Here is a 15,131-nt window from a genome sequence, read left to right as displayed (position 1 = left end):
TTTCCGGATTCTTTATGGAGGTGGGGGGAGGGGGAAAGATGTCCCTTTAGCAAGATGTTTCCAACATCTGGTTGGTATCATGCTGAACCACAGCAGAGGGGAAATACACAGCCACCAACCAAAAAGAAGGGAGGAGTTATTCTTGGCATAGCTGTCCTTCTGCCAGTTGTTTGGCACCATATTGGCTTCCAGGGAGTCTGTTCTTGGGATCCTTACCAGAGGCACAGCTTTCTGACCTTTAGCCACAGCTATGACAACATTTTCCCCCCACACTTTCTACCCTCTGATGAAGGGGTTTCTGAATTTCTCAACATTCTAGTCAGACCGGCCTAGTTTGTAACAAACCAAATAGAGCACCACCTCAGTCAGCCCTCCCAACCATTTGCTGGAATCATTTTATACAGTAGAAAAATGCTCTGTCCCCTGTTGCTAGTTATTGTTGGAATGGTTTTTGAGGGCAGCAGTGCTGAATCAGATGAATTTTGTTGCTGTTTATGTAGCCTCCTAGAGTCAGTAAACTCCCCATGTCAACTGAACAATTTGCTTGATATGCTTGAAGCACTTACTGAATTATCGAACTAGATTTTCCTTTATCTTGAAACTCTCTTAAGTAAGGTGCCTGGGATTGTGTAGGTCAGTGGAGTCCCAAACAAGATGTTAGCTCCTCATATGTATAGCCTTGGCTTAAACAGTCCCTCAGACTTGAACTATACACATAGGGAATGATCAGGGTCATCATTCATCGTGACCTATTCAAAATAAAGTTTTGAAAATCAGCCTTATGCCAGTGATAATGACCATTAGTAATCCCTCAAGCAGTCTTCCATGTGGGTTTAGCACAAATGAATGGAACAGTTTATCTTTCACTGAAGATTTAAACTCACACGAAAGCATGTAAACTCAAACATCTAGAAAACATTGATATAATTATTCATTTTAAGCAAAAACTTGAACGTGTATATCAAATGCTCACATGAATAAAACTCATGGTTCTGTCCCAATTATGGCCAAAGCATGTTCTATGAAAGGATGTGATTATCCTTGCTCAACCTCAAAGATTTAAGAATATCTGATAACCCATTGTGGGTCTGCCACGCCTGGCTATATCTTTTTTGAACATAATTATAGTTTCAGCCTCTAATATCTGCTGTTTGAAGTAGTATTTTCTCTTGCGTGTCCTGAATTTAATTCCTTCAAACTTTATGGGGGACCACTTATTCTAGAATCATAGGGTTTGGGAAACAAATTCGCTTTTCATCCTCTTCCTACACACTATAATTTTATAGACTTTGATGTCTGCCTTCTAACGTTTGTGTCTGCCCTCATACAGCATTACTCTCCTTCTTTAACCCACCTTGGTCATGCTATTTAGTGTTTTTCTGTTCTCAGAAAAATGTGTTGTTGTGGTAATATATTCTCCTTCCCCCTTAATGGATGTTCAATGAATGGTCTGTGGGACTCTTTAGTCTTACAAAGAATCTACCTTTTCAAAAACTGAAAAAATTGAAAATTACTGCTTGAGACATATTGAGACTTCCTCATGTCTTCCTCTGTGAACATGCCAGTATGCCAACTCTGAGTTCAGTACTCAGAGCTGAAGACAAGTCTCTTTTGGAAACTTGTCCTATCAACTTGTACATTCTTATAGTCTAGTGGAGATCTTTTCAGTTTCATTCTTTATCACATCAAAGAGTGATATCATATACAATAGTCATTTAGCAATAAATACTGTATTTCCTTTTAAGAGTGAATATTTCCACATCATGTGGGAAGCCAGTCTATAATGAAATTAGGAGGGAGAAGCTGCTGCTTCTTAGGAGGATTAAACACTGAAAAATCTGTTTAGGACCAAAGATGTCTAATTACAGATTCTTTATATATTAAAAGCAGTGCACCAAGATAATTATTAATGTTCATGCTAGTCTGCCTTTTAAACTGAGTGCTTTGGGATCCCTAAAAAGGTCAGTGGTTAGCAAAACACTTTCTTGTTAAAGAAATTAAATTTTTTGACTGTTAGGCTGAAAGCCAAGAATCATGTCTGTGACAGGCCAAACATAAGTAGTCTAATAGCCTTTAATTTGATCCCTTTTTAGACAAGTATGGGGTTAGATGCATCTTGCATTTTTTAATAGTATTTTACAGTTTTTGAGAACCGTAACTAGCAAAGATCATACAGTAAGAAAGAAGGAAATAGACCTAGTGGTAGAAGTAAATATAAGGCCATTAGAAATATGCTCAAGTTATTTTACTGGGGTTTTGCCTTCATTAATACTTGTGATTTGGTTTCGCGTATAGTGTCTTTAGGTAAGCGTTCTCTCAAGTATGTAGGTTTCCCTAAATGTCCTAAATGTCCAAGCTATACTGTAGCCTCTGATATCCATATGTCGAGATTTTTTAATGTGTTTTTGGATGTGCTACTTACTGGGTAAGGGAAAAACTGAAATGGGGTGTTGGGTATAGTTCATGTTCTTTTTTAAAGATATATCAAGCTGTAAAATGCAGCTTCCTTTGAATTTCTCTTTGAATTTCATTTGAAGTTTCCTTGAAAAAAAATGAAAAAAGTGACATGGAGGACATAGGAAGAAAGAACCAATCCTATGAAAAAAGTTAGAGATTGGAATGTCCTTGACTTAATATAAACAAGTCAGCATAGGCCATTCCTGGGAGACCATGAGTCCACAGACTATCAATGGTTTGTTTCTGTTTCCATACAGTTTCAATATAATCCAAATTTTTATTTCAGAAATAACCAAAAAATCACACTACTACTAAGTGAAGATGCGTATGATTTAATTTCATTTTGAGGACAAACACCCAGAAAAAAAAAAGTGCTTCTTTTCAGGGTCTTTAATTTCGTTAATTTAAGGTTCAAATCTTGGGAGTCTGTTTCTTTCAAAGGCAATGAAATTTTCTCTTGCTGCAATATATGTCACTAACCTTTTCTTAATTAGAATAGCACCACATTTCACTTCAGGCCCTCTGTGTTGAAGTATTTTGCCCTCGCTTTTTAAAAGGTATTAATTTGAGGATCCTTTAAGGGAATGCAGGTACCCAGAAGCATTATGTATACTGGAAAGAACACAGGCTAAGAGACAGCCTCAGTTCTAATCCTTCCCTGCCGCTGACAAGCAGTGTCACCTTGGGCAAATCACTTCACACATCTGAGCCAAGGAAGGGTTGGACTAGGTGATCTTGAAGGTCCTTCCAGCCCTAAAATTTTATTAACTTAGTCTACTACAATAGCTGAAAGCTATCATATAAACCCTGCCCTCTAGCTTTGGCTTTGATGGTTCACTCATCAGAGAACAGTGTTGTAATTTTCCTGATGTGACTCTGATAGTTGTCTGCTTTATTAATCAGTGTCAAAAATATGCTTGTTTCACTTAGCTGGTTTGGCTGGCCCTTCCCTCCCACCTTTCCACCCCCCACTCAGCTCTACCTCCCTACTCCGTCCCATATGTAAAACTATCATGTCTTAACTGCTGGTTCACATCTAAAATCCACCAGATGTTTTTTTCTTGAGTCTGTTGAACTTTGCAACCTAGGCTAGATATTGTTGAACGAAAATCTTGTTTCCTTTCCCAACAGGCTTGATGCTTCATTATCTTTACACTGTTAAGAAATATGATTGGAGGGGGATATGTTCCTTCTTAGATGTCATTTTGTTCTTCAGTAGCTTCATCTAATCTGCATGCTAAGCATGGCTTCATAAATAGCGCTAGACACCAGCAGTTATGAGCAAATGTTACACTGCATCTCTTACTGTTTTGTTGTTGGTATCGTAACATTTATCCTGTGTCCATTCCCACTTCCCTTTTCTCTGTTCCACTGTTAAAGGCTTCCTATGATCTGTCGCTGTGTTTTCCTTTAGTAAGGTCTGGCAGGAAAGGACGACGGCGAGTGTTCAGTCTGTCGGAGGCTGACAGTCATGGTGGACACTGGGTTTAGGTCTTCAAGCAGCAGCTGCCACGGCAACTCACGCAAAATCCATGCAGGCAGGTTTCTCCGTTAGACTTCATGAGCTCACGGCCTGTAAAAGCCATGCTGTATTTCCATACTAACAACCATGACTTGCTCAGGTACAGGTGGGACACACTGTCTAAAAAAGCATCAACCAGCAGGACTTTGAAAGCATTTGGCTGTATGATTTAAGAACATCATTCTAAACTTCAACATAGTTCATCATAATTGGCTCTTTATAAGCTTTCATGCAGAAGCTTTTCTTCAAATTATCTTTTTGGCTCTGTCTAGTTGGTAGAATGAAATACTTAGAGACCAATAAGGTACTTCAGGCTCCGTTCTAAGCCAAATTTGTGCAGACCTGGAATGATGCCCATTTCTATGAAATACAGTGTCAAAGTCAAGATTGGCACAAACCTATCCGCCAGCGGGCTTGTTCTATGTGCTGCAAAGTAGAGATAAATTTCCAAGTGGAATTTCTTCAGGGTTACCCCAATTCAGGTTTGGTGTGGAGGTTTTGTTTTGGGGGTCTTTTTTTGGAGTGGGGAGAGGTCAGGAGATAAAGGGTAGCATATGAAAGAAAATGAAGAATTAACCAAGCAGTCGGATGTTATTATGGAATTTTTTTTTTTGTTCTACTTGACATAATAAATGTAATTAAAACAGTAGGAGTCCTAGGGCAACAATAATTGATCTTATAAATATTAATATGCTTATCATTTTCCCGTCTACTACATTATAGTTTTCATAATACCAGACATTTAGATTGATTATGGACCATCAACAGGAATTTTTGCTAGTACCTTTGTTGTGGACTTAAACATTTTAACTTTTGCAAATTATATTTCTCGTTTGGTTTCTAAGTTGTGTTCTAGTAGTTTATGATTTCTTTTGTCTGTTGGTAGTATTTTGACTTCTTTTTATTTAAAAGCTTCTTCCCTTTGGGTTTTTCACTCTTGCTTATTTTGTAGTTTTCTTGATTTTCTGTGTAACTTTACTCTGTGCCTTTCTGTCATGAGACAATAAATCCAAGTCTTTTATTCCAGGCCCTCAGGCAATGAGTATTTAGCAATTGTCCACAGGATACATAGCACTGAGATGTGGTAGGTGCTGTGTACCTGATACAACTAAATAAAAATTCATTTCTCAGCCTAAGACTCTAAACACCTTAGTCTCATACATCTTTGCTCACATGGTAGGTATTTTCCTCAAATACAGTGTTTCCTGGGCCATAATCATAATACTTTGTTAGACTGAGAAAAAGCCCTCAGCCGTCATGGTGGCTTACTAGCAGGAATATTCAAATGGGGCAGTAAATACAGAAGTGCTCTTCGTATGAATAATTGGCAAGAAAATTAGTCCTCATTCTCTTTTATAAAAACCTAACAAAGTTCTCCTCTTCTTCTTCACCCTTGCATTGATAAATTATGTCACAGTCAAGGAGATACTTGGTTTAAAATCAGGAATGGTATGACTGTTTAGGGAAGAATAAGGGACTGTTCCTTCAAAAGATTACTGAAGTGATTTTTGGGTGAAAAGCAATTTTTCTGTAAATTGTAGGTTGATTTTCCAGACTAAAGCATTTTTTTTAAACTATACTTACATTTTTTGCTGTAAATTCCTAACATTGTTTATCATTCCTATCATCAAAGAACCCTCCGTTTGTGACATTGTTCAAAAACCTGGGCTGTGATATTTGGCTCTTCTAAGTAGCTTTCTTCTGTATATCTAAACCTACATTAAATCACAAAATTCAACAAAAGGAAAACCACTGAAAAAGAATTTTGAGAGTTGCACCTGACTATTGGTCATTTACAAACTGCTTTATCAGCCCCTAAATTATACATGTATTAGCCTTTGTATTCACTGCATAAGAAAGTTAGCCCAGATTAGAGGGAAACAAATGTGAAATGAAGAGTTGGTAGGCCTGTAGGTATATTAAGTCTAGGGACCACCTCGAAGTCTCTTACCAATTAGAATGAGTTAGTTGAAATTCAGAGAAATCAGAATTCACTTTCAGTGTTTGCTCAGCATTTCTTGGTCTGGTTTTTTGCCTTGAATCACTGTTTCTACTATTGTTAACCACTGCCCTACTGCCTCTGGCATCTACTCAAGACAAAATCTAAAGTCAAGATACTTACTTTTCCTTTTTTCTTTTTAAAGACTATTCTTTAAAAAAAAAAAATCAAGTTGTGAGCATACTTTGATTGGCAGTCGTATTAGTAGAATGTAGATTGGTACTTCCAGAGATAAATTTTGTATTTTTTTTTTTCTCTTTGAAATAGTATTAATCAGGATTTTCTTGTTTCCATTCTGCTTTTCCACACTATTTTGTTTTCTGTCCTTTGCTATAGCTTTAGTTTTTGCTTTGGTTTTGTTTTGTTTTTCTTTAATTAAAACAGGAATCATATTGAAACATAGCTTTCTAAATCATCCTTAAGATCCCAGTGCATCATCAGAAATAAAACTCATTAGAGGTTCTTCTACAGATGGCCAGTGTAATTAAATGGTATCCATGAAATGAAGATCCATATAAATAAAAATTATTTCTTCTAACAGAATGTCTGCATCACTATAATGGTTTTTTAAATTACCATCATCTGGAATCTTGGAAGATGTATTTAAAATGAACTCCATTCTTATCGAGTGTTTCTGTATATGTGAAACACTCACTGGAAGGCAAATAGGTAATTTGTCTGTAATTTAATCAGCATTTTGAAAAGTACCAAAAAAGAAATTGCAGCTCCTAAAATAACTTCATTAGGTGGAAAGCCTCTCCTTTCCCTTGAAATGGCTCTCTTCCATAGTCCCAGTGGAGAATAATCACTCTAGTAATGGAGTTTGACTATTAGAGGTCCCTCTCTGATTGCTAACTCAGCACTTATGTATACCAGTGTGAAACTAACCACAGTCCAGGGTTTATATAAGCTGAAAAGTTCTCCAGAATTAGGCCTGCCTTTTTTTTCCCAGTGATTCCACAGTTTGACCTCCCACACCAACCCTGAGCAAATTTCACCAAATTTAGTTTCTGGAAATGGTCATTATACAGACTTGAAATATAAAAGTTTATTAAAGCTAGTTTACTTCCTTAATAATGTGCTCTGGCCAGAATCCAGACACACATAAAGCATGCCCACATCTATGTCTCTGCACTGCAGTGTTGTTATAATGCCATTATCCACCTTTAATAATGTACATGTTCCAGAATATTTACATAGTCATAGTAATGCAAATTTGCATCAAACCTAGAGATGTTATTTTGATATGCTTACTTTTGAGCATACAGAAAGAGGCAAATTGCTTGCCAGATATTTGACTATTTCTTGCATGCTTTTTTCACATGGCTCAAGCAGTCTTTAGGGAACCATTTTCAAGAGAGAGGGGAGAGACAGAGAGAGAGACAGAGAAAGAGAGAGGGCCTCAAATAGAAAAAAAGTCTTGTGTTAAGTATTTCTTTGTTTTCTCTACTAGATGATCTCATGGCCCCCCAGCAGCTCCCGCTGACCTTTCCTGACCAAGTGGTGATTGTTAATGAAATCCCTACAACTTCCAAGTCCAACAAGAGCCTCGGAAAGGGTTCCGAAGTGGAAACTGCAAACCTGTCCCCCAGCCTGATTCCTGCCCAGCAACCCACCATCTCTCTCATTTCTGATGACACTACAGATGCACTTAGTGTGGAATCCTTGACCCTGGTACCTCCAGTTGACCCACACAGCCTGCGCTCCCTTACCTGCCTCCCTCAGTCTTCCACACAGATGGATGTTTATAAAGTGACAGAGGGTGAGATGGCCCCTCATGAGCCAGCAGATCAGTCTGAACAGTGATGCAGTTGATTTTGCTCTGTTTTTATTTGTGGCCCCTCAAAAAGCTATAGGAACTAAATGGTGGCTACATGAAGGATACTTGTGAAACAGCCAGGATTTTAAGAAAAGGCAGTCGCCTATCCTAATAAATAGTGTTTCTGTCTCTTCAAAGAAACCCAGTTCTCTGTTCAGATGCACATTTCTCATGTTGTACGTAAGAAAGATCCAGGCATCTAAGAAATTGATGAAGACAGAGTTTCTCCAGACTACCGTAATTATACCTGCGTGATGCTGTTCTGTGTTTGCTGCCAAAAGAAGAAACTTCTGTGTGATATTCTTGTCATTCTTTTTGTTAGACTTCAGACACAAAACACTCTTCCAGAAAGAGGCAAAAAACGAAAACAAAAAAGACTCTTGTAGCTGTGTCAAACCCACCACCAGAAAACCACGTCCATTCAGCTGAAGTAGTTCTGTTTTCATTTTGTTCATTCTGGGTTGACCCAGAAGGTTTATCTAACAGCAGTGGATGAGGTCATGTCAAAAGATATTCGAAACAAGATGAACTGTAGTAATATCTCATTGGTGTAATATTTATTTCAGCATTTGATATCAGACTAGAAACATTTATTTAAAAAAAGAAAAACCACCACCACCTCATTCCTAAAGTCCCTTGTAATGCTAAGAGTATAATGTATAATTTTTTTATCTTGATCTTAACCTGTCTCTTCAAAGCTATCTATGAAGAAGGTATGGTATGCTGCATTGTCCTAAGTGACATATATGACTTCATTCCTCACCAACCCAACACTGCATGCCTGTTGAATGAAAAAGCACCTTTCCTAGAAAGCCTAGATTCTTTTTCAAACAGAAAAGGTATTTGAAGATACCATGTATAGTAGGTTTCTTTGTCACAGCCAAGAAACCCTATTTTATTCTTTAATGAGATATCTTTTCTTGAAAAGATAAAAAAATTCAAAGAAATCTTCTACTCAGGCTTTTTTCTGTAACCAAATGTGAACTGTGTTTTGAGCATCCCCTTTAGTTATTGCCATCTCTGTGTGGGGCAAAGAAAGAGATGTGGAAAACCATGAGGACCACAGAATAGACTTCCTATATTTCTACATAAGTGAAAGGAGAGTTGTCTACTGAATTTGCCCATAAAACCAGTTTTATGTACTCATTCACAGAGGTAAAAATCCAAGAGCCAGCTAATAATCTCAATGGTTATGACATTCAAGGCTTTTGCAGTCTTGAGGGATCTAACTCAGTTGCTCCCTTTCCCCACCCTCTCAACCATTGTAGAAATGAGCAAGCGTGTTAGTCAAACAAGACAAGACTCGACATTCCCTCTTTCATCCTTTCAGCATCACATTTTGGTTTAGGTATGGATGAACACATTAGTATATTTAAAATTAAACTAAGGATTATATATACCTTTCTACAAAGCAAAATTGTTTACCATCCACAAATAGTTAATTTATTATTCATCTCAATCTGTTCAACTATAAAACCAAAAGACTACTTTCTTTTTGATGAAGAATCTGTCCATCAGATGTGTCAGTAGTAATTGTTATACTACTGTTGACTGGACTCTTGGCAAAGCTATCGAAGACCATCCCTGGCACATCTTTGAAGATATGATCAACTGGAGGAGCAATGTCCTTGCAACATCTTTCAAACTAGTTCTGTGACGTAGCCTATTGACCTGCTAAAATTCAGATTTTACATCACTGAAATAGAAATGACCTAAAAAATTGTAAGCAGTGGATAAAGAAGTAAAAAAAACTAAGTGTGGGTAGCAAGTCACTCCAAATAGATCTCCCACTTAGTTTCATCCTTCAGACCTCCAATTAGAAACTTGACAACGGGTGAACCCTCATGTTGGTAAAGAAAACATCTAATCTGAAACAGATGCTGTTTGAGCAGAAGTGAATAAGGCCCTTGCAAAGACAGTAAAAACCGTAGTTATTGGAGATATCATGTGCTCCCCTACAAAGAAAGGGATGGCAGATAGAAAAGGGCAAAAGATGATTGATGGAAATAAATGAATAAAGGAATGGGTGACCCTCCCCCCTCAAACACCTAATTATTCAGTGTTTACTCATTTTCTTCTTACAGCAGCACGAGTGTATATCAGGGGAGAGCAACATTTCATATATTTCGTACACATGGAGTTTCCCTCTTACCCTCTTGGAAGCCAGTAAACCTCTGAGAAGTATGCTACTTCTGTTTTTGAAATTCTTTGTACTTATTTTTTCTGGCAATAGAAAATAGAGAAGCACAGCTACTTTCCCAGGCCATTGTCATTAAGAAAAAGAATAACAATACTTTCCGAGAAATAAAAAATGAAAGCAGTCCCTACCAAAAATCCTATAGGACTGTATTTACTGAAATAATATGGTTTCACCAATTGTCTTATCGGAGCACTGTGAAACAAATTGCAAGTTACGGGGTCTTTGGTCATGGGGAACCCTCTGATTTTTAAGTGTTTTCAGTCTGGTTCCATGTACCCTTGATAATTTGTAATGGGACTGGTGTACTTTGGCTCTTACTGAATGCAAATTATATCCTTTCATCGAAGGCCCATAAATTCCTTCTTTTCAGGGAATAACTATTCTAAGAAATTAAGGTTGGATTGAATTGAGCAGCTTTGGTGATTTAATGTATTCCCTCTAGTTTTTTCTCTTCCAAAGATACTTGTTTAACATAAAGTATTGGTAGGATCATAGGCCATCTTCCCTACTGCCAGACAATTTTAAGTAATTATGAATGAACAGAAAAGATAGGACCCAGATTTTTGTAAGAAGTAGGTTCCTAAAACAGTATTTAAAAGAACCATCTCATTTATTTGATCGGATAGTATGAAAATAAAAGGACCTTGGGATATACTTCACCATAATGTTACACACACCAAGAGGAGTGAGCATGATTATGCTTCTCTGATAAACTTTCATAATCTTGGTACTCTAAACTCTGTTGCAGACTGTCCAGATGATATTGACTCTTTAGAATACTTGAGTACTTGTGGGACCCTTTGGACTGCAGTATATTTCACTTGTTTTAAATTAGGAGAATAGTTGCAGACTTTACACCAAAAGCCGATAGCAAGCTTGATGTGGAGGTTTGAGGAGGCAGAACTGTCCAACACAGTTACTACTATTCTTATTGCTACAAGCTTTCAGCCAAGCATTACAAGGGTTCTGTCTTGCTATGGAAATGAATCTTTGCAACCCATATCACTTTACTTTTTTTTTAGATTATTTAATTCATATTAACACAAACACCATATCTGAGTAGACCAAATTCTCATGGTCTTTTGCACTGGACAGTTAGGTTAGCCTTAGGAAAAACTTTGGAATTGTCATATGACCCCAATGACCCAAATCCTTAGAATTCAGTTTAGAAAATCTTTTAACCCCACTTTGTATCACCTGCCAGAAATGCAGGTACAGCCCTTAGTTCAGGCTTATTCCCATTTTACTGCTTGACCTAACTCCTGATGTGGAAACCGAAGTTAATTTGCCAGAGTAGCGGGGCAAGGTTATTAGTCACTTTGACTTTAATCCCCCATGCTTTCTTTGAAGACTGTAATCTAACCAGCACTGGAGCTGGGTTAGGCTTAATTCCAGGGTTTTGGTGTGCAACCAAACTACTCCCAACAAATTGGATTAAGATCTTAAAATGTAGCTAAATGGTGATAGCAAATATAATGAATTCCTCTTAAGTGGTCTTCTGAAGAATGTTGAGTGGAGTGACCTGTGTTTTTGTTACTTTGAGTTCTTTGGAGAAGTGGGGGAGAAAAGGAATGGGAATGAAAGGGAAGTGCAGTGTGCTGCCCTAGGGCCTCTTGGGGAAATTGGCAAGCCAAAGGGACTGACTTTTGTCATACCATAGTCACTGCTGAGGCAGACATGTTGCTACTATGATTGCTACAGTGGATGTGATATCATGAAATGATAGCCTTTCAAAAAATTGTAATTTAAGGAGAACCAGATTTGGCAGATCTAATCCCTGTAGATAGAGCAGAGGTTGAAAATTGATTTCATTTAACTTTTCATTTAAAAGTACATTGTATTTTGCCATCTTATTTTATTTGCTCTTCATTGCAATGGAAGGGGGGGAGACGCCTCATTTATGTGCTGTGTAAGCATTCATCAAGCAAAAAAAAAAGGACCAGGTAAGTAGTAGGATGCACATATTTTAGTAAGGTGATGTACAGTACTTGATAACACATAGTTCTGAAGATGCACTGTAAAAATGAAAATACAGGGAGAATTTAATTCTGATCTTTTTCTAGAGGCAATAAATATATTTAATCTAAGTCATGTTAAATGTTTGGAGTGAATGTAATAATACATTATGTTCCTTTAAATAATAGATGTAAATACTGGATGTTGAAGAGGAGCATATTTGGGAAATCTTGGTACAGTAGATATTACTGAAAATGTGGCCCATTCTAGGGAAGTACCTGCATTTGCTGGCATGAGTCACAGTTGATGTGTACTAAGCATGAGGGTGGAAATGAAAACTGGAACTTCCTTGTAAATTTAACTTGGTAATAAAAATGGTGTTATGGAGAATCTGGTCTGCTGCTATACTGTGTCCTAACAGAGGCTTCTTCGTATGTTACAGGAGGCTCCCTCAGGAAGGCAAAGAGCTAGGAACCAGTACCCCACCATGCTGAGTCCCTCCAGGTTGTGTAGAATGGAGGAACTCCTGCCTTTTCTTCAGGCAATTCTTTATCAGTCGCTTTTTAGGAGGAGGGTGGAGCTTTCTACTGACCTGGTAAAATGGAATTATTTGAAAAAGTATTCTTTTAGATGCCAGGCTTTTGGTCATAGCCAAGAATAACCTCAGGTTTAGCAACTAGGTTCAGAGCAAAATGGTTTGTTGTACAAAGAAAGATGGATTTTTTTTTCTTTTAAGAAGGAAGTCTGAAATTGCAAAAAGAAAGATACTTAAGTAGTGCTGAGTTATTTTCCATCTCTAGCATAGACAAATAAGGGGCTGCAGATTGAACATCACAAGGAACACATTTTTAGACAGTAAGTGATAAAATGGAGGACAGTAGATGTGTTGTTAAGCTTTATTTGGACCATTAGGGCTTTCAGACTTCAACTTTTTAGTCGTCATTTTTTTATTGCTTAGAATCAGGTATAAACTAGCCAACAAGGTGCCTTGAGCCTTTTAGGATGAAAGGTACTAATTTAGAAGCAGAGAAAATGTACACATAAGTTTGGATACAACCTGAAATCAGTGGCCTTGAGATGAAAATGGTCTGATGTGATTTGGGCTTGGCCTGTCCTAGCTGGTTTAGGGATTGTCACATGCCTCAACTTGACTTCCAAATCAAATGGCCTATTTCGTTCCTTGATTTTTTTGCAACGTTTAATATTTTTTTACCATCAATTCTCTTCCCTTAGTTTCTGTGAAGCCATTGTCTTCCGGTGCTCCCGTGGAAACATTCCTCAGTCGTCTTCATTGGTTCAGTTCTGCTCAACAAACATTTATTATTTGACTTATTATGTTCAAGACTTCGGGATAGATGCTGGGCATATAAAGATGACAATATCTGCCCTCAAGCAACTAAAGTCAAATAAATAAGAAAATTGGCTTGGAGGTGCTATTATTTGCTCAGTCACACAGCTAGCAAGTATCAGAGCCCAAAGTCCAATGTTGGTTTTCAGACCCCAAGTCCATTATTCTATGTTGCCTTCACCATCCACCTTCCTCTTTTTGTCCCCCTGTCTTACCACTCCTCTCTCTCTACCTTCTCATCATCTCCCTTGCCCTTGAGGGTGGGCAGATCTCTAACACAACCACACCTCTTATCTCTCTCTACTCCCCCACTTCCTTCTGATCCTGGCATCCTTTCCTCAAGGAAGTTATTACCCAAACACTACCCATCAACCCACAGTGATAATTGTGCAGGTATTAATGGGAAAATCCTCTCCTCCCTTATGCCCACCCTCTCCCCTTCAGATCACCCTTTGGCTGTAGTGCCCCTGGAAGGGGCAGACTTTGTGCTCTGAGGCAATGACCAATGAATAAGAGCCCCCATCATCTGCTACCCTTACATTTTGGATGGGACTAGGTGAGTCACACAGGATGAGCAGGCTTGGAGAGGTTGTGATTTGCATTGCAGGTCTCATTCATTATCTTCTCCCCCAAACCCAGCCTTCTTTCAAACTTCCCTCTCATTGTCAAGTCACCTAGAGCGCATCTTTAATTCCTCTTTTCCTCACCCTACATATCCCATGGCCACATTTTATCATTTCTGTGTTCATCTTTTGCATCTATGCCTTCTGCTCCCTCAGTCACCATCTTATTTCAGGCCCTTGCCTCTTCTTGCTAGGACTGTTTTGATAGCCTTTAATTGATTTCCCTGTTTCAAGTCTTTCTACACTGCTGATAAAGTTATTTCCCTAAAGTGCAGATCTTACTATGCCACTCCCCTATTAATTCTAAACCCAATGACATTTCAGCCTTTAATTTACATTTTTAAGTCAATTTTATAATGTACATAGTTATTAATGTGATCATACGCATATATAGTTTACAAACGTACATATGTGTGCGTGTGTACCCATGTGTAGTGAATATGTTCTGACTTAGTTTCCCAGAGCAAGGCCAGCTACGCCTTACCTTCAAGGATCTAGGGCACCCTTAGGAGTTGAGAGGTGTATCTTTTCCACTGCTATCAGTTGAAGCCCCAACCAGTTGTGTCTGTCCTCACCTTATTTGCCAGTGACTGGTACGCCAGTTTCATTCAGCCACTCATCATCAATCATCTATCGTAGGGCTTATAATAAGATGCAATAAAAATAAACATTCCCCCTCTGCCTCCTCCCAGCACCTTGGAGACAATCCCTTCTATCTCATCTCAGACTCTGGAGAGTGGTCTTTCTCTTGGCACAGTTCCTGTGTAACATTGGTCCCATCAAGTTGTCCTGAAAGTCACACTTTGCTTCTCAGGGCACCAGTGCTAACGCCCTGAAAAAAACCAGAGATGCCAGGAACATCGAGACTGGCAAAGAACCTCGGCCCATGTTCATAGGACCACGTGGCAGCCTGGGTAGGGAGGGCCTGGATCATGTCTCATTGGATGCTGTTAGTTAAAAAGTCCAAAGGATCCGCCAACAGTGCAGCCGAGGAGAACATGGCCACAGAGACTGGTAGGCCATGGATGTTGTTGTAAATAGTCTCAGGCCTAGCTAAGTGGCCATTTGATAAAAGCCGCTGACCATGTGGTAAGCAGGCTGGAACCAGTTATGGAATGTCTACATGCGCTCCAAAGTCTCTAAGACATTTCCAGCAAAGCGGCACAGGTGATAGAATGCCAGGCCTGGAGTCAGGAGGACCCGAGTT

At 38.5% G+C, this 15,131-nt stretch overlaps 1 protein-coding gene across 3 annotated transcripts in view; it reads left to right on the top strand.

The window, feature by feature from the left end:
- Window positions 1-12,343, top strand: part of CLEC16A (C-type lectin domain containing 16A) — a 234,537-nt gene extending 222,194 nt beyond the window's left edge. For all 3 annotated transcript variants that reach the window (XM_036739004.1, XM_036739005.1, XM_036739003.1), the window contains one exon: window positions 7,432-12,343. In XM_036739004.1, the coding sequence (XP_036594899.1) occupies window positions 7,432-7,784 (353 nt within the window). In that variant the 3' untranslated portion in view covers window positions 7,785-12,343. The remainder of the gene's footprint in view (window positions 1-7,431) is intronic.
- The last annotated feature ends 2,788 nt before the right edge of the window (window positions 12,344-15,131 follow it).

The sequence above is a fragment of the Trichosurus vulpecula genome, chromosome 9, assembly GCF_011100635.1.
Source record: "Trichosurus vulpecula isolate mTriVul1 chromosome 9, mTriVul1.pri, whole genome shotgun sequence".
Classification (NCBI taxonomy): Eukaryota; Metazoa; Chordata; class Mammalia; order Diprotodontia; family Phalangeridae; genus Trichosurus; species Trichosurus vulpecula.
This window is presented reverse-complemented; position numbering and strand designations above follow the sequence as displayed.